Source organism: Rutilus rutilus, assembly GCF_951802725.1.
Source record: "Rutilus rutilus genome assembly, chromosome: 18".
Lineage (NCBI taxonomy): Eukaryota > Metazoa > Chordata > Actinopteri > Cypriniformes > Leuciscidae > Rutilus > Rutilus rutilus.
The window spans coordinates 17,109,625-17,129,837 of NC_140231.1; the positions used below are offsets into that span (position 1 = coordinate 17,109,625).

Below are 20,213 nucleotides of genomic sequence, written 5' to 3' on the forward strand. Positions count from 1 at the left end.
CTAGCACTCCTGAGGAGGAACCAGCAGCTCCTTCCACAGAGTTATCATTTCTTTTGGGGTGCGTTTATGCACTAGGAGAACTTTATGATATGCACACGGCTTTTCCCGCAGATCCTCTGGAAGGTCGAAGGTGAGGAAACCGGAATGATGAGTGGGTGGTACGCCGAGCCTGTGAAGGCACATTCCTAAGTAAACATCGTCAATGGGAAACAAGCTGACCCAACGTGAGACCTCCTGCAGACGCATGGCCAAAGCACCAGAGTAAACCACCCCTCCACCTCCTGCATACGTGGGATACGTTCCCTTATAGAAGCTTTCGGGTATGTAATATTTAGTGTAAGGCTGCCGATTGGGCCAGGCATTGGCAATAACATCCCCTACAATGAAATCGCCCCATCCTTTCGTTTTATTTTGAAGTGTCTTTTGTACTCCAACATGGTCTAAGTAGTCCAGCAGAGCCTTAGTCCTAACGAACACATCATCATCTCCCTTGAAAATGAAGTGGACATGAGGACAGTGTTGTGAAAACCAGTCCCAGAAGAGGACATCCTTCAGGGTGAGGTTGAAGAAAGTGTCTTTGAAATCCCACTGCAGGATGTCCTTATGGGTGCTGCTCTCCAACTTCAATAGGGCACTCAGGTCCGGATGAGGCCCTGTATCTGTGTCCTGCCTCGCAAGCAAGAAGACAGTGCGTATGAACCAGCCTCTTCCTCGGATCCGGCCGCTCCTTCCCCATGTCTCTCGGATGGCCTGTCTGTTCTCAAAGTTTCCGACTTGTGACTTAATCGCCATCAGAAGGAACAGCGTTTCAGAGTCCTGCCCGAAAAACAGGTCGGGTTGGTCCACAAGGATAGCATAACGCCTACAGTGCATGGACAGGACAAAATCCTTCATTTGTTCAGGAAGGGTGTTAAAATCGGGCAGGTGAGACGCCCAAGTCTTGTCTTGTTCACAAGCACCAGTTTTTCCCATCTCTTGGGGTTGTATTGCATCAAGGCTTGGACATTTGTACCTTGTGCAGTTACCTCTCAATATGGGGTTGTGTTCTCTGTCCCAAATGTGCTGGAGGCGGTTCCACAGTGCCCCGTCCTCTAGTCTGAGATTCCAGAAGGGCTGAACTGGATGGGATGCAAGAGCTCCCGAGTTTGTAGAGGCTCCGGTGGCAATGAAATGGAGGGGCAGCTGCGGTAGAGGAGGGGAGTAGGAGACAGCCACAAATATGGACACCATGATGTAGATCAACAGGTGACTTACCATCACACAAGGCAAGAGACACAGACATAGGATCTTTCCATTACACCTGGAGCGTGCCATGGACTGGAAGAGAATGGAAAACATTGAGAAGTAGTATAAATGGATATTTAATACACCCCATCAAATTTCAGTGAATTACAGATGAGAAAGCTCTGACAGGCCAAGCTGTTTTTACTAGAGCAAAATACTAGGGCTTCTGCCACTAGGAGAAAGTCTCTGAAGAAATCCATCTCCATGGTTTTTTCCTCGTGAGACTTGTTATGTGCGCCTGACCAGGCAACATCCATAGCATCCTACCGCCCACGATATTTATATCATGTACTTTAAGACCATAACATTTACTCTGCATATGGAAAAGCCTTGCTTACAGCACTATTTAATTTATCTTCCCTTGGGCAACTGAAGCACACTAATCTGGGATGGCAAACAAATATCCAGTTTTCTTTTTCTTTTCTTTTACCAGGAAATATTTCTACAGGGAAAACTATTTCCCACAACATTTGGGATTTCATAATATTTCAAACATACTTGGCACAGCTGTACTCAGAAAATGTATTATAAATTTACTCAATGCATTAGTAATAATACATAACACATTAATTAAATTAAAATAAAATAAACAAATTTTTAGAATACATTCACCTTTTTAGCTGAAGTGACATATTCAACTGCGAGATAACTGAAAGATAATTTATTATCTTACAAAAATCCTCTGTAATACTGTAGAGAAGTCATTCACAATACCTTAAGATTAGAGGTTCAGTTGCTCTGATGGTTGTAGTAAACGTCTGTCAGTTATCTAGAATTTTCTCCCCTTGCAGTTCCTATTCTTTCTTGACAGGTCCTCAGAGGTCCCCGGTGTCTTTCCATGCTGGTTGTGTATGGCAGTCAGGAATGTGTAAATATTAAATTGGCATTTTCTTGTGCAAACATTATATCCTGGTTCTGTTGGTGGGGTGTTGAAATTAAACCATAGAGCAGGATTGCCTCTCAATGTCTTCACAGGTGCAGATACTAAATGAGAACATTTGCATGTCACAGGTGATTTGAGGTGGCAGATAAGCCACACCCACCAATGTTACATCTAAAGCCTTTTTGCATAATCCCTGCTTTATACCCACAGGCCTTTTGGAAATTTGTAAAACGCCTGGACTGAGATATTACATGTCAGATTCAGCAGAAATGTTGAGTTTACAATGTGTTTTTGCTAGATCAGTGATGCTTCCTATAGGCTACACCTAAAAAAAAGTGTTGCTGGGCAACATGTTGACTCCAGAGAGATTTAGTGAAACGTGCCTTGAATCACAAAGACTGAATTCTTCCTTATCAGAGGTATTCAAAGTTGTTACGTAAGAATGATTAAGTCATTTTTCCAAGCAAAGCAAAGAATATACCCAGCAAACACAGAACGTTGGCACAACGTACCCAACCTTCTAACAACATTTTATCAACATGACTAAAAGGTTGCTATAAATTCTTTGTGTGGTGAAGGTTGTTACAGCGTTGTCACAATGTTGACATTAAAATATAGACATATATATAAATATATGACATAGAATTTAGAAATATCACATGAGAGATAGCTGTTGAATTCAGACTCTGTGCCAATGATATGGGAGAAATATTGAGAGTAGTAACAAGCTATTCCGAATTCAGTCAAAATCACTTTAGTTTCTGAAAGAATCAATGTTTTTGAACAAATCATTGACTTATTCACCTACTGAATTAACTATGTAGGCTAACCTGCAGAAAGATTCACTGAAAAGTCTCCACCACTGATGAACAGACTAGCAGTCTGTCTTTTGGATTGTATGGCCAGCAAGCACTTGGCAGGTTTACTTTGCTTTTGATTCTAGCAACACCGTTGTATTCCAAAATGTGTCGGGCACACAATTCATAACCAAGCGCAACAATGTGCACTGGTCAAGCACTCACAAATGCTTGCTTACTTGTGTTAAGTATGTGTCTGGCCTATATAAGCACTCTTGGAACAACCCTCAGCCAATCAAATTCAACTGGAGCTAGCTGTTGTACAGTTATCATCGTCTAATTATTATAGAGAACTTGCACTTATTTTATTACTCTACATTCATGCCCTCAAGACCAGGCTACACAATTGAGTCATCAAGTTTCACCAATATTACATGGGGATTTTGGGGACACGGATCAGCAGCGTTGCCTTGAGCATTCTTATGCTGGCCTCTCTACACACTCTAAAAGCCTTTGCCCCAGTTTCTTTCCTCATCCCTCTCAGGCACACTACCATTTCAGCTTTGTTCTATCATCTTGACGTTAACGCTGAAGTGGCCTGCAAGTAGGCGGTCACAGGAGGGATCCCTATAGGAGGAGTAGATTAGACTGCGACAAGGACGCCGCTGAAAAGCCAATGCAAACCGAGTCCAGAGAGGTCTCTCCCGCAGAGAGCAGCACCTAGGTTTCACTTTGATATGATAGGTGTCCTGTATTAGACCATGCTGACTATTGATCCAAGCCCTTGGGGTGCCAAATCACAGCGCAGTCGCACAACACAGCAGCTAACAATTATGTAACTGGTGGGCTACACTGCTGATTTGTCAATGGTAATCTGACAGCTCATTGACTAACAACCAATAATTTCCAAACCAACATCCCTGGTTCTGAATGAACTGGTCCTGGTTAGGGTGGGCTTATGGGAGTGTTTGACTAATGCAACAAGATACCACATTTGTTTCGTGTCACAAGCAATATAAAAAAAGAAACACTGCAGTATATCCAATTTGTTGTAAAAAAATTTATTTCGACAAATCATTTTAGCTTTGCAAGAACATCATATCGATGAATAATTCTATAACAAGCCGATCTTTTTTTTTTTTTTTTTTAGAGGTATGTTATTCTCATAGTCATTACCGGCAAGGATCAGTCTAACACTTTTAATCGTTTTTGCTTCACAACAGTATCACAGTCTCTCACAGTAAAGTTTTAAACAGGAAAAAGGATGAAGCCCCATCATTTGTCAGTGATAAACTGAAGTACACACAAGTATATGGTCAATCCAACACAGGCTGCCATGTCCGTCTTCTCTCTGAAGCAGCGCGGGCACTGAATTCTCACAGGGGAGAACGGCTGAGTCAGTAGGAAGGGGAGAGAAGACTGGAAGGTCAGTTTGGAGCAACATGCATTCAAAGTACATCAAAGTTCAACCCTTGAGGGATCTCTATAAACCTCTATCCAAAGAGTCACTGATAAAATTGCCATGATCAAACAAAAATGAACATGTGAAAATATAACATCTTCAATGAGCAATTTAGCAGTTTAGTTTAGGTAAGAAAATCTGCAGGTAAAGTGTAAAGTTACAGTAACAGAGTATGACAACATCATATCGCCGGGGAACAAGGTAAGACACTGATGACTGAGCAGTTCAAACATGTTTTATCCTAGAGGGCACTTCTTTTTGTCAATATTAAAGATGCCAACCTTCAAAGCCAACCTTCATTTCAATATTTGGCACAAAAATTAGATAATAATAACAATAGTAATAATAATAATAATAATTAAAAAAAATGAACAAGCATTACATACATGAATAAAGTCACAGAAAGAATCAATTCACAAATTTACAACATGTCCAAACTAATTTTACACAAAACTTTACATTTAGTTCATTTCTATGTGCAAACCATATATTGTATATAAGATTATTCAACACAGGAAACACTGGTCATATATAGTATCCAGTTTCAACGCTTTGCACACGTTTTATAAACAAATTCAGCTTTCGTACACTGAGATTCTCAAGATGTGGACAGCCAACAGCAATTCACCCAATCTATGATGTCCAGCGTTATTCATTCAGTGTTGCCAGGTGATTCTGGTATTTGTTTCTACAGTGAAAGGTATGATTGAATGTACAAAGAGGTCAAATTTCCCCCAATGTCTGGAAGAGCAAATCTAGGTTAAAGAAGGCATACAGCAGTGGCTCATGGCATTGACAAATGCAAGCTAACTCAACCTTGAGTTGTGCCAATGGACATTTAACAGGCCTGAGGTTGGGATTCTTGATAGAAATGGTAGGAAGGTTGAACTCACATTACTCTCGTGTCTCAACATGTCTAGCACACAGCAAACACACACAGATTCACTTCTTGTGTCCACACACACATACACTTTTGCGCAAACAGATATAACACAGAGCAAAACAAATCCAAAACAAAACATTTACAAGACTTCCAAGTGCTTCATTTTCTTTCCATTGATAGGTGCTACATTGACTCGGAAGACGGTTATTGTACCAAAAGGCATCCCTGGCATTACTTTTTCACCTATAATACACTTTATACATTTACTCATGCGGGGATGGGGGGGATCTGGCAGTTTTTTTAAATGGTAAATTAAATTTTACAAGAAATAATGGAAGAAGAAGGTACCTGATGCCAGATACCAAAGGATCTGTTTAGCAATGAAAATAGTCACTAGTTAATTTCACCTGGGCATGTATTGTAAACTGTGTGTTCAATTTCTGTGTTGAATTCCATGTAATTTCAATATGCAGTGTCATGTGGTCAATTCAAACCAAATTCAAACTCAGGAACTAAAGGGATACCGATTCTTAAATAAAAAAATTTGCCTAATCCTGCCTTTTAGATTAGAATTTGTCTGATTTATCAGCACTCTGTCAACTCACTGACACCTGTTTATTAGGTGTTGCTTACCTAATCGTTTCCTCTGGGCATAATCAAGCTACAGTGTCAGACAAAAGCACTGTCAGCAGAAAGAGACAGAATAAAACAGTCAGCTTGTCACAGTGTGACAAATACAAGCAGCAGCTGACTCTAAAATAACAAAGCAATGGCACTGAACTGGTCGTTCATAACAGCCATCTTAAGCTGGGTTCAGACTGTATGATTTTAGGCATGATTTGGCCTGCTGAGTCAAATTTTCGGAATCCTCAAATATTCCTCTGATCGCTAGTTTCAAATGTTCGCTGACAGCCATTGCGATCAAATCTTACAAAAATCAGGCAGTGTCAGAAGTTTTGAGGTGCAGTCATGCAGTGTGGCAAATAAAAAACCAATAGGAGCGCAGAACCTCGTGACGCAATTAGTGAGGACAACAAACAACCACCACTTGCTCCACACACACATCTTCATTTCTTCTGTTTTTTAAGAAAAGCCATGATCAATACTAACACTAGAGATTGTTTGCTAGTCACCATTTCTATCCCACATGTAAATGCGACTCATGTCACTGAACGTGTCACGGATTGATGATGTAAAACTCTGGACGAGTCTTTTTGTGCGCGTCCGTTTTAACACGTCTTGACTGCCGTACAGTTTGACATTAACGACAGCTGAGATCCTACTGTGTGACACGGCTTACAGCTGGAATCATATTCGTACAGTCTAACAAGCAACAGTCAGAAAGGACTATTATAAATCGTACTGTGTGCACCCGGCTTTAGATGGATCAGACAGATTTTGGGGGCATTTCTGTGGTCTTGTACCTATAAGAAGACACCTATACATGTCTTTACTGTAGGTACTATAGGGGGGTTTGAACTGGAGCATATTTGAACTGAAATGCAAAATAGTATACTTTGTCATGCACTGCTGGGCAGAGTAAATTAATGGAGACACAGCAGTGGTGTGTGAAGGCCCAATGGCTCAGTGAGGCAGATAAGAGCTCAGAAATGGCAGACAAACTCCTCGCTTGTCAAGACTGATGAGAATAGGCTTCAGGGACCAAGGCTGAAAACTTGACAGCATGCAGGAAGAAGAATGTGTTTCACAGTGAACTGAGTGAACCAAGTATTTTCCACAGAATGTATTCCAATAACAATGCATAGTCTCTAAGAGAACATAGAGAAAGAAAAACGAAGGTAGGAAAATGAAGGAAGAATTCAAATGGAGGAAGGGGCTCTGGTTTCCTTTGTGGTACGTAATACAAAACCAGATTGTTTGCCTACAGTCCTGAGAGCACTAAAATCTGATCATGTTCAAATTAGGCAGGGCGTTTAAAAATAGTGCCGACATTAAAGGATAAGGGTGTTCATTTTTCTTATGCCTTGAACTGAATACCAAATGACAGAAAGCACAGTTTTAGCTACATCTGCACACTATCGTCGTGGTACTTTGCTGATTTTGCATAAACAAAAAAATATCTACTTGTCCCCTTGATGTGCAATTCTGAAATGCAAATTCAAACCATACTGAAGAGAGAGATTCATTATGATGACTTGGCCCAATCCAGTCACAGTAATTTTGCACAGTAATCAACAGTGTAGATATCCCTTATTAAAAATGTAAAATAGGTTTTGCGTTCGATTCAACATGATCTTTCTCCTCATAATTTCAAAACACCATTTGCAGCACAAAAAAGACAGCAATAAGACCTAGAAAGCACAAAAATCAAATCAAATGTGTAAATTTAAGCCGTTGCACTGCCTGCACAAACTAGTCAGTTAAATAAAAAAAGAGAATAAAAAAAACTATTGTATGGTCTGTTGTGCACTTTTGCTTTTAACATGTTTTTTTGTTTTTTTTCATTACACAGTGCTTTATACAGATTGCCCTCGGTCCAATATCATAAGCAAGAAATAGAAAAAATATGATTTTTGGATTTTATCTGCCATTATAGTGGCTGGTTCATGTCCCATGAAAAATGTCCATTAGTGAAACAATGTCAGAGCGAAAAATAAATGAAATCAGTTCCACTTCCACAACAACATCAGTCTCTATTGCACACCTCCCACACAAAGACACTAAGATGAAGGATTCAAGAAGTAAAATCAAGTAACAAAAATAGCAGTATTGAAAAAATATCAAAGGCAAAATGAATCTTCATGTCAGTGGAGAAATTTATAAATAGTTGGCATGCAGCTAACGCAAAAGTAACCCAAAAAAGCACTTTCAAATGAGCTCCCAAATCAAAAATAATCTGTCTAGAAAACTTCTGTGCACAGTGGGAAAGGAGTTTGAAGTTTGCTACAGCTCTTGGGTCTCGAATGTGATGCACGTCACAGTTCTGAGAGTCTCAACACATCTCACAGTCTCTGTGCTTGACAGCCGGATTGCATTTGTATTTAACCAAACTTGATAATAATAATAATAATACAATAATAATTGAAGTGAATTAAGTTATTTTGAATTAAAACTTGGCACATCATTAACAGAGTATCAGGGTGGGTAGGTCAAATATCAATTTGCCAAATAATGTAAGTGCTATTTATATTTAAAAGAGCGGAGGTACTTCAATTAAAACAGACCAAAGACTCTTTTTCTCTATTTCTTTTAAACTGCTTGCATCTTCTGGTTATTTATATCATCTCAACTATTTGCTTTTGTTAAACAGCTTTAATCATACCCTAATTTTCAATCCAGTCATTTCTCTTCATTAATTCCATCTTCTATTTATCTTCTTCTTTTCTTTTTTCTTTCTTGGTCCACCCTTTTAAACTTGTGTTTCCAGGCCACTCAGTTTGGGGGTGAGGATGCGAGGTGTTACCCCAGAGTTGAGGTCTCTCTCAAACTCTAGCAGCTGGCCCATGAAGTTGAGGTTGGGGGAGACTATTGGTCGCCGACCCCGCACATACTTATAGGCATCAGTCATGGTCATGAGGGTGTGCTTCATCAGGTAAGCAATGACAATAGTCGCTGAGCGGGACACGCCTGCTTGGCAGTGCACAAGAACGCCCCGCCCACACTGGTGCGCTTCCTCTGAAAAAAAAAAAAAAAAAAAGGTATGCCACACATAAAAAACAACACAAACTCATCCTGCACTACACAGATTGGTCCAATCAAATGCTCTCCTGCCAGAATGACAGAATGTCCTGCCCCCGTAATAGCACCTGCAGTTCTTCGCTAAAGGGTATAAGGCTATTTAAAAAAGAAAGGGACAATCCCGGTCACACCTCCTGCTTAAATAAGAAAGTCTTCACAGGACAGAAAACTGCATTTGACAAGCCATTTCATGGGGTCAGTAAATGTTTCAACTATAAAAGAGTTGACAAGTTCTCTTACCGATAAACTCAAAAACCTCTTCAAAGTACTGTCGCAGGTTCTGCTTGCTGTTGTCAGTAGCAGGGAGCCTTTTGTAACGCACCAAGCCTGTGTCCAGGTGGTAGAGGGGAAGATGGGTTGTGACATTGACCACGAAACCAATGTTGAGACGAAGCAGTAGATTCAAATCCTCTGCATCTCTCTCGTTACCCAGAAAAAGGAAAGGGAGGATGGGGCTGATCACAGCATTCTCCACATCTGGGGTCATCACACTCTCCTCAGACAGTGACGCTGGGAGGGAGGAGGAAAGAGGGAGGGAAAGGTGCACTGGCAAAAACAAAACAAAACAAAACAATACTATTGCTTACATTTGTTTTCTTCTATTGTTAAATAATTTACTCTACGTTGATCATCTTAGAGAGGTGTGCTGGTATGCTGGAAAAGGATTTTAATGTTTTTAGATTATTTTCAGTCATTTAAATATGGCACAAAGTATAATGTCATCAAGCCCTTATGTAAGAAGAAATCCATCCTCCTTATCTTTCCTGTTTGAAGTCTCATCACTCCCCCCCCCCCCCCCCCCCCCATAGAATGGCTATTATCCTTTAGTTCTTTCACAAAACTTAATTTTTGACTTTCAATAAGACATAAAAGAGAGGATAAAACCTTCTAAAATCTATGAAAAAGTTTTAAAGTTAGAAAGGGTTTAATCAGAAAAACATTTCGATTGAACTTGTGTTACATTACAAAAGCATCATGGGTTATGTCACTCGGCGATCTTTTGAAGCTAAACTAACGAGGATTATGCACCCCACAGATTAACTGAACTATCATTTTAATTTGAATACTATCAGTGCACAAAGTCGTACAGCCTAATGGAAGATGAGAAAATGAAATCAAGGTCAGTACATTCAAGTGGGATTATCAATGTGAAGAGATTGTGCTCATCTCTCTGAGTGGTCAATCATTAACAACACATTATAAAGATGTCACTCAACCTGCTGTGTACTTGCAGATTAGCACCTTTACCTCGTCCATTTTCCTCATCTTGTTCTCTGTTGAGTGAGTTGAGGACCAAGTGGAGCGACTGTGCAGAGGGTAAGGTGTGTCCACCTTCCCTCTCTCTCTGTTTGGGTTTGGGCTTAATAAGTGTGCTAGGAGCAGAGGGTGGGGGAGAGAAGGATGGAGGGGAATTTGGAGAAGGAGATCGTAGGGATGGGGATTGTGGAAGCACTTCATCATCAAATCCGTTGCCATCCCCCATGCAAGCATCTGCTCCTTTGTTCCATAGCCTCTTGAGGGAATCTCTACCCTGGTCCCCACTATTCCCTGATCCAATAAAGTCCAAAACCGCCATCTTGCCTTGCTGGAGCCTACGTCGTCCTGCCTGATCTGTCAACTGGGAGCGAGTGAACTCCATAAGGTTCCGGCAGTCAAGGATTACAGGATTTCCGCCATTGCCACTATTTTGGTTTTGGCCCATGCAAGTCCTTCCTGAGCCCATGCTAATCCCTGCATTATGGTGGATAGGTTGGGTTTTAGAGCGAGTCATCTTCTTTGCTAACTCCTCAGGCCAGATTGTGCGTACACTGTAATCGTCATCATCAGGCTGGTATCCTCCCATGGTATGTGCTCCAATATTACGGCCCATGTTGGGAGGATTCCCTCTGTGTGGGTTAAAGGTCACTACAATAGGGTCACTACTGCAGTAGCTGCATGTGGAGCTGCCAGTTTGGCTTGCTTTGGGATTGCACCCACTGACACAACTCTGGAGTGCTCGAAGAGGAGCAGATGAGGACAGGGGAGTACATGGTAAGCAACCACCAACCAGCTTCTTACGGAAAGCAGCAGGGCTCTCAAATCCTCCAGCTTCTCCAGAACAGGATGCACAACCTAAAGGTCTGAGCAGCCCTGTTCGACAGTCAGAGACAGTGCTGTTTGAAGAGGAGGTGTTGGTGGTGGAAGCAGTAGACAGACACCCTCCTAAAGTCTTCAATCCCATGGTTTCGCCACCTCCGTTGGCAGCACTTGTTCCTTGGGCGTGGGAAAACGAAGAGGACGAGCTTGTACTACGACCGTGGTAGCCAGCAGAGTTACCTCTACCTCTTCTACAACGCACCAACCTCCAACAGCCACAAGGGTGGGAAAAGTCAATAGTACATGTGTGGTCAGGACTGGGGAAGCCTCCTCGGGAGGAAGTAGGAGAGAGAGGCAAAGCGTGAAGGATTTGGGGACGATGTTCTCTAGTGCGTGAGGGACGGGGTTGACTAATGTGCTGGTAGGAGGAAGGGGCTCGGGAAGGGAGTGAGGGTGGAACAGCAGGGTAGTGAGGGCTTAGGATGGCAGCATGGGGTAATGGGGTTGAACTGTGGTGACGGGATAGGCTGTGGGCTTGGGGCAGTTGGTGGCCGGGTCCCAGTTTGGAGTTTTCTTTGTTTCCTAAAGATGATACGTCCCTCTCACTGTGCAATGAGTAGCTGGCAGTTGCAGGACAAGACTTCGATGACAAATCTCTCTCTCTGGTTGGCTTGGATTTTGACTGCTGTCTTTGGGCAGGTACAAATTCCAAGATCCCTCCCGGAGAGACTGTAAGTTGGTTTGGATGATGGATACTGTGCTGAGTCCTGTTTTGACTCTGATGATGGTTCTGGTGCTTCTCCACTGACTCGGAAGACTTTCCTTTGCATTTCCTTTCACCTTGCCCTGAATCCAAGTGCAGGGACACCCGTTTAGTCCTGTTCCCCTTGATGTTTCCACTTCGGGTAAGACTACTGCTGCGGCCTTTGTCTATGTAAGATTCTCCTCTTCCACCTTGGTCTAAAGACACTTTAATGTCAATGGTATGAGTGTGCTTGTGAGGTCTGGGACCTAAAGTTACAATCCCATTGCTGTGACAATGGCTAGCATTGTGACCGCTGCCCTCAAAGGGAGCCCCTCGTTCTCCTTTATCTCTCTGAACATGGGACGATTGCCTGCGATTGCATTCCAGAGACAAGTAGTTGGAACTTGGATAGGAACGGGGTGGTTGGAGTTGGGGTTGTGGTAAGCGGGGTGGGGGCTCGTTGTGATTGGCTGGGCGGTGGGAGGAAGACTGTGATGTGGCTGGTGGGGAGGCCACGCGCAATGCCAAACTTTTGGGGCGCTGAATAACCACTATACGCTCGTCAAGAGGGAGCGGAGGCATCTGGGGCTGAGCAAAGCTGCGTGGTTAGGAAGCAGAGAGAAAAAAGGCAAATTAATCAGTGCTCATTTACTTTGGGACTTGTGTAATTAGAAATTAATAATAAATTAGAAATGTGCACATAGACGACATACATTATGTGAGTACTGTGCATACAGTTAATATTAGTCACAGCACACAGAATTACATCAACAATTGTGATGAGGTAAGCACAGAAGACAGTCTTCTGTTAGTCATTCACAACCTTCCTTATAATTAAAGACTGTGAAACAATAAAGAACAGCACACAGGGTACATCACAGACTTGTCAGTAAGACAAATCCTAATGTAACAGAAAAATCTTTCTGACCCATTACCTTTGTTAACATAAATGCCAGGAGTTCACATCTATCAAAGGCATAAAATAATCATTACAAGCACTAAGCAAACCATGTAAAGAATTGTATAAATTGGGTAGCTTTGTAATGATGTCACATCTGGGAAATATTGACATAATTTGATATTCTTGGTTATCATCATTGTCTTGCAACATATCGACTTTGTCTACTTGACTGTTAAAGAGAGGTCATTGTTTTGCTAGAGATTAATAAGGCATTTAAAGAGTTTATCTTGAAGACATCCGTTATAGTAAAACATGTAATGGAATGTAAATGGAATAATGTTATAATTTGTAATGGAATGTTAATGGAATAATGTTAGAATGTGTCTAATAATAGAGATATAATCTGATGGCTGCACTAATCACCCCTCCACAGAGCAGAGTAGACCAGCTCATTATTCTAAATAATGACAGTTTGAAACATTAGTATTAGACATTATGGAATGTCAATGGAAAGACAATGAGAAGGTTAAAGGAATAGATAAGCTATTAATGAACATTTAGTCATCATTTACTCACCCTCCAAACCCATAAACCTTTCTTTCTTCAGTGGTGCACAAAATGAGAAAATGTGTTTTGCTCAAGAAATTACACTAAATGAAGACTGAATAATGACTTGGAATATAGTGTACAAGTTATATTAAAGAGTTAGTTCACCCAAAAGTGAAAATTCTGTCATCATTTACCCATTTACATTTACGATCCAAACCCATAAGACTTTCATTCATCTTCGGAACACAAATTAAGATATTTTTAATTAAATCTGAGAGATTTCTGTCCCTCCATTGACAGCTATGCAACTACCACTTTATGCTTCAAAAAGTTCATAAAGAGATCATAAAACTAATCCACATGACTTATCACATATTCACATAAACATTCATCAACGCACACATCAGTTAAGGTAAACGGAAGCTCAAGCATGTTTGCTTGACAAGTGAGAACCAATGAAGTTCATTCTCTTATGTTACGCAGCAAGTTAGAGCTTCCACAAGAACCGATGAGGTTTGTTCTCGCGCATCAAGTATGTTCGTTTGAGCTTCTATTTATGTTTGCTGATCAATGTTTATATGTGAATAAATGCCTAAATTCCTTTTGTTTATCATATAAACCAATCGAGTCTCTTCATAAAATTCGGACTATACCTCTCAATTCATATAGATTAGTTTTACGATGTCTTTAAGAACTTTTTCAAGCGTCAGAAAGCTCTCAGATTTAATCAAAAATGTCTTCATTTGTGTTTCGAAGATGACCGGTTCTTTGGAATGACATGACGGTGAGTAAATGATGACAGAATTTTTATTTTTTAACAATTTTTATAATGGTTCTGCATTCTTTATGACGCAAAAAAAGCTTCAGTCTTTCTACAGTCTAGTTATTGCATGAAAAAGAACATGGAAAATCGGCTTCATGTTTGTGTTCCATGGAAAAAAATTAAGTAATATGGGTTTGGAACAACAAGAGAATGAGTAAATAATAACAGAATTTTCATTTTTATTCCTTAAAGAATCAAGTACCAAAGGATGAAAACAGAGGAGAGAATGAAAAAGTGTAAAAGCAGCACAGAGAGGACAGTTACAGGATGTGACATGGCTGGATTGACCTCGTGTAGGAGGGAGGCATGCACAACAGCACTTCAGACATATACCCCAACACAACAGCCACACACACACACACAGAGAGTGACCCGAGGACAGAGTCAGCACACCATGCTCTTATTTCCACATGCATACATTCACGCACAGAGCCTGGTGATGGTATCCTCATCCTCTTTGCTTTTTTCAGTCTTGCCTTTTGTAGCCTGTGGTGGTGAAGGGGGGTGGGGGGTTACATTGACCCAGATTTGTCATATTGCAAGTCAACATCACTCCAATCACTTTAACTCACTACTAAACACCTTATCAGCAGTATTACACACACAAACCACATGTGTACGTTTTTTTTGTTGTTGTTGCAATGAATCACGTGCAGACGCACACACTTGGGCATCAGCATGTGCTTCTGTCAGAGATGTACAGCATCAGCATCGATGAGCTCAGGTACCGACTGAGCACCAACACAGCTACAAACAATGATCAGGTTTCACTGATATCACCACAAAGAACAGTGTGTGGTTGTATAAATACAGTAATGCTGGGGCAAAATGATAACTGAACCATGAAAACAAAACATACTGCAAGAAAGAAAAAAATAAAGCTTCATGGCCATTGCTGATTTTGTCCCCACCACTTTATAAAATCGTATGTGACAGGGATGTAATACTGATATAGAGTAAGAGGACGTTTCAGTTTTATGATATGATGACAAACAGGTAATGGAATTTGTTATTTTTTTCATTAAAAGCTATATTAAGGCAAATTAAATGACAGAGCCCCTAATACTCAAAGCAGAAATGTTACCACTCGATCAACAAGTTATATTCAATATTCATCTGCTGGTCATATATCCAGTGACCTACAAAATAATGTGACAAGAAAGTGTCAGTGAAGGAGTTAGCCTACGTATGTTAATTAATTAAATTTGTCATTTGAATTGGTCAGATAGCATAATCTCTCTCCAATTCAATGTGTAGCCTAATGAGAATTTTGAAGTTTTGCCAAATATACGATTATTGTCAAAACTGTGACATTTAAAATTATTTGTGCATAACCTATAGGCTAATTATGATTCATGCGCTAAGTCGTCATTTCGTAACGCCATAACCAGCCTTTTCAAACAAATTAAAGGCCACATAGCCAACACAAGCATTTCAATCATTAGGCTACTCATACCATATAGGCCTATTCACTTTATTAATGTATTTAGCATCTACATTTGCAGACATTAACATGGATATCCAGGCATGTTTTACATTCACTACTGGAGTCAAGAGTCTGCGACAGATGCATGGGCTTGCTCATCTCTTTGCCTATGAAATGAGTGCATTGTTTTAAGCCATTATAAAAATTATGGGAAAAGGTTAACAGGATAAGAAGTTGAAATCCAGTGGAATGATTTCGCGCATCGTCAAACGTCATTGCGTTCACTGCTCCTGGATTTCCAGTTACTCTCACTGGAAAGCGAGATCACAGTAATCAGGAGCCTTTGTTTCTAATGTTTCTACAACTGACCAAGCATTGCGCTTAATGCGACGTCTGAACAAACGCTTACATAGATGTTTCACAAAAAGAAGAATGATTACCAACACAATGTTATCTAGGCCTAAACTAGTCAATGAAAGAGAAAACAAGAGCGTCCGCTACATATTTGCAACTGTATTGAGTATTGACTGTCACTTGTTAGGCCATGCTGATGGCAAATTCGAATGCGCTTTTACTGTAGCCCAAATCTCTTCGCCATTTAAGCTCAGTTTCACAACAATTTCAATATAAGCGCTTAGAGAAATTTTGCTAATTATATTTCAAATTGTAGGTTATTTGCATTACAATTCGAGCGTTTTGCGTAGATTTTTGGTGCGTTTATTTAAGCTCCAAAACATGAACCATTTGTATTATTATAATGGATTTGTAATATAAACAATAGCTGCAATAAAGCTCGCATTTACTCACTAGGCGACATTTTGTTGAAAATAAAATATTAAGTAGCTATTTTAAAGCTATCATGAAACACAGAGATACATCATTGCATTTGAAGGCCTCAAAAATAAAACGAGGAGGAGAAATGACTTACGTTATAATCTGTACATCCGCTGTATCGTCATTATTTGTGATAAATTAGATCCTTGTGTTTCTCCGCGCGACAATACCGCTCCAGTGCCGCGAGGCATTTACATAGCTGCGGTTATCTATGGTCTGCCTTAATGTACGGGTTACACTTTACAAATCCAGTGATGTCCATCAGTATGTGACATTCAGGCAGTTTATCCTCATACTGTTCAACACGTTTGACTTCATCAGTATGGACAATTAACACAATAACAATGGGTACGCCAGCGCAATGCAATGTGCGCTTCTGTATACTGTGCGTGTGCATGAGACAGCGCGCTATGTGGGGGGCGGGGTTTCTGTGAAGATGACATCATCCTAGACCAATGACAAACAAATTGTGACGAAATACTGCCCAAATAACGTATCTGCAGCAAAACATGCTTTTCCTTCTTTTTTCCCCTTTTTTTTTTTTTTTTTACAAGATAACCAGTTTGTCATGAAGAAAATTGCTTTTTTAAATGAGTTTGAAATGTTAAAATGGCAAAAAGCAAGTTGATCATTCTGGGCCCTGGGCCCAATCACATGCAACTATGTTACTCACTAAAACTGAAAAAGTGCATTCTTTTGCTTTAAACCTTTTTTTTATCCCACCAAACGCCTAGAGATGGCAGCAAAGTGTTCATTCCTTCATTCACTATCCAGTGAATCCATCCATATGGGCATGATCAGAAACTCTGATGCAGAGGTGGACAGGTTTTCATTTACTTGAGTACTGTACTTCAGTACACTTTTTGAGTAGCCTATCTGTACTTTGCTTGAGTATATTTTTTTTCTGGAAACTTTTTACTTTAACTTCACCACATTTGAAAGATAAATATCATACTTTTTACTCCACTACATTTCTGTCATTTAGTAGAAAGTTGTAACGTCAGTCATGGGATGATTTTGGTTGTAGGGGTTGCATTTTGGTCGGAAATGAAAGTCGGGTTGATGTCAGAACCCGACGTCAGATTGACGTCAACATCCAACGTCGAACAGACGTTGGATTTTGGTTGGAAATGAAAGTCGGGTTCACGTCAGAACCTGACTAATGTTGGTTTCTGACATCAACCCGATTTTAATTTTCAACCACAATACAACATCTGTCCAACGTTGGAGATTGACGTCAATCTGACGTTGGATTGTGACGCCAACCCGATTTCAACTTGATTTTCATTTTCACCGATGGGTTTGGTCTTTTAAATGCGAATTTTGTCATTGTTTTGGAGCACAGAACACTAGTTTATAGATAACAGTAAGTCTAACATATTCATACTAAAAGCCAAAAAACTTATAGAGACTTTAAATAGGGTAGCCTACTATTTGAAGGAACAGCCATTTGGGTGTCCGAAACCATTGTGGACGTTATTGAGTGCACTTATTCAATCTCACATTCAATCCCACTACTCGAACAGTGTTCTAGAAATACATTTGATATTGATATGCTGATCTTGATATGCAAATATGAAATTTGATAAAGACAGGCTACTTGTCTCCTTGAAGATTGTCAAGAACCGCCTGTCTACCTATCAATGCGTTGTCAAAGCAGCTAACATAATCCAAAAGTACTGTTTAATACTTTTGATAAAGTGGTTAACCTTAGGCCTTCTTCACATCCAGATGCTAGTCACATCCAGTTGTGTATAAAATTTCTAGATTTTTTCAGGAATAAGACTGAGGTTCTATATTCTTGTATTCCTAGTGCCTATCATGCTTCTAATTCTTCCAGTCCTGCCCCTAATAATGTCCAGCTAACAAATTTGAATCCAATTGATTTTAATAAATTGATAGAGTTAATTTCAAAATTGAAACCGACTACCTCACCAGCGGATATTAATGCCGACACGTCTTTTTAGAAAGGTGTAAGGTGTGATTGGCCCATCTGTTTTGACTATCATGAATAGTTCATTGAGCACTGGCGTTATTCCTTCCTGCTTTAAGCACACAGCGATTAGGCCATTTCTGAAGAAGCCAAGTCTTGAACCGTCTGATTTTAATAATTTTCGACCCATCTCCACAATACCTTTTCCGTCTAAAGTGTTGGAGAATATTGTCTTTCTTCAACTCTCTGGTCTTACGCTGGTTCTATTAATATCTTTCCAATAGGTCTGTTTCAGTTAAAATTTGTAATCATTCATCACCTTCAGTTCCTCTATCATACGGGCTCCGACAAGGATCCATATTGAGTCCCATTTTATCTTCCCTGTATATGTTACCTTTGGGCTCTATTTTCAGGAAATATGAGATCACATACCACTGTTATGCTGACAACACTCAATTGTATGTCCCATTAAATCCACTTGACAAGTCCTGTTCCAACCTTGTTAAGTGTCTCGATGATGTAAAATGCTGGATGGCTAAGAATGCACTCCACTTAAATGAGTGCAAAACTGATGTTGTTGTTTTTAGCCCTCTTAGCTCTTCGCCACTTATCTATAGCTACTTGGGTCCACTCTCCAGAAATGTTCACCCATGCGCAAACAATCTGGGTGTATTTTTTGACTCTGAGTTGAATTTTGCAAAACAAGTTAGTGCTGTGGTGAAAACTAGTTTCTACTACTTAAGATTAATAGCTAAAATGAATCCTATCATTTAGAGATTTGGAGATGATCATCCATGCTTTTATTTCATCCAGACTGGACTATTGTAATGTGGTGTATTTAGGACTCTCTCAGTCTCAGTCATTGGTGAATTGATTGCAGCTGGTTCAAAATGCCACTGATAGACTATTGACCGGTATGAGAAAGAGGGACAGAATCACCCTGATTCTAACATCCCTTCAATGGCTACCTAACGTTATCAGATTTCGGATTGACTTAAAGGCCCTATTAATATTTTTTTTTTAAACTGAATGGACTCTCGCGCCCTCCTTTCTGTCAGATCTTATTATTCCACACCAGCCAAGAATCTGAGATCGGCAGATAAATTATTGCTCCAGGTACCGCGGTCCCGAACGGTAAGTCCATGTGTCCTCGTAAACTTTAATCAAAATATCTTCCCCTCCCTCTTGCAGTAAAATCTCCTCTCTGATGACGTATTTACTGTCTTCCACATTAGAAGCAATAGCAAACCACTACAAAACAATAACTTGCCCCACAACAATCCAAACAGTGATGGACAAAATCAAGTCTCGTCCTACATTTTTTCTTGTTCGAGAAGCTGTTTCAATGGGATATGCGTCACAATAGTGAAGAAAAGACTATCACAATTTTCAATTCATGCTCACTCATTTTTATGTTTACATTTCACTGCCTCATATAATGTATACTGTATATGATATATAAATGTATACTGGCAGTTATATACTGTTGGTGCAGAATTACAAATGCAAACACTGGATGACACAGTAGAAATAATCTATTCACAGGTGTATTTGTCATCCATGATACATTTATTCATTGATAACATAGTAGCCACCATGAAGGAACCCATCCTATGTAGAATAAAACCGCTTATAGTCACTGATCTGGAGTCTTCATTTTATGTGAACATATCTGTAACAAGGTTCAATGTTCAGGGAAGAAGGAGGCGGGAACCGGGGAATGTTCAACATAACTTTAATCATAAAATAAACAACAAAATGAAAGTAAAGCGGCAGCCCGTCACAGACAACTGCAACTGACAATTCTAGGCCTGGTCCTCTCTCCTCCTTCACTGTAGCCAGCCACTCCTACTTTTATCCTTCTGGTGCTTCTCTGTGAGACCTGCTCCGTTCTCAAGGCTCTCGGCCCCACTGCTTG

The 20,213-nt window shown here is 40.2% G+C and overlaps 2 protein-coding genes across 3 annotated transcripts; both read right to left on the bottom strand.

Annotated features, from left to right (window-relative positions):
* Nucleotides 1-1,314, bottom strand: LOC311277450 (N-acetyllactosaminide beta-1,3-N-acetylglucosaminyltransferase 2; the record flags this gene model as incomplete). The annotated part of the gene is made up of 1 exon (XM_084387763.1): nt 1-1,314. One exon carries the CDS (start codon nt 1,312-1,314, stop codon nt 1-3), a length of 1,314 nt encoding a protein of 437 aa, XP_084243889.1.
* A 7,235-nt stretch (nt 1,315-8,549) lies between these two features.
* Nucleotides 8,550-16,772, bottom strand: LOC311276928 (uncharacterized protein). Of its 2 annotated transcripts, XM_084386953.1 has the most exons (5): nt 16,457-16,759; nt 14,531-14,588; nt 10,257-12,427; nt 9,249-9,554; nt 8,550-8,945 (listed from the first exon to the last, which is right to left on the bottom strand). In XM_084386953.1, exons 3-5 carry the CDS (start codon nt 12,409-12,411, stop codon nt 8,680-8,682), a joined length of 2,727 nt encoding a protein of 908 aa, XP_084243079.1. In that variant the 5' UTR covers nt 12,412-12,427; nt 14,531-14,588; nt 16,457-16,759; the 3' UTR covers nt 8,550-8,679. The 2 variants fall into 2 exon arrangements, with proteins under 2 accessions (XP_084243079.1, XP_084243078.1); XM_084386952.1 differs by lacking the exon at nt 14,531-14,588 and having other exon boundaries at nt 16,457-16,772.
* Between the last annotated feature and the right edge of the window lie 3,441 nt (nt 16,773-20,213).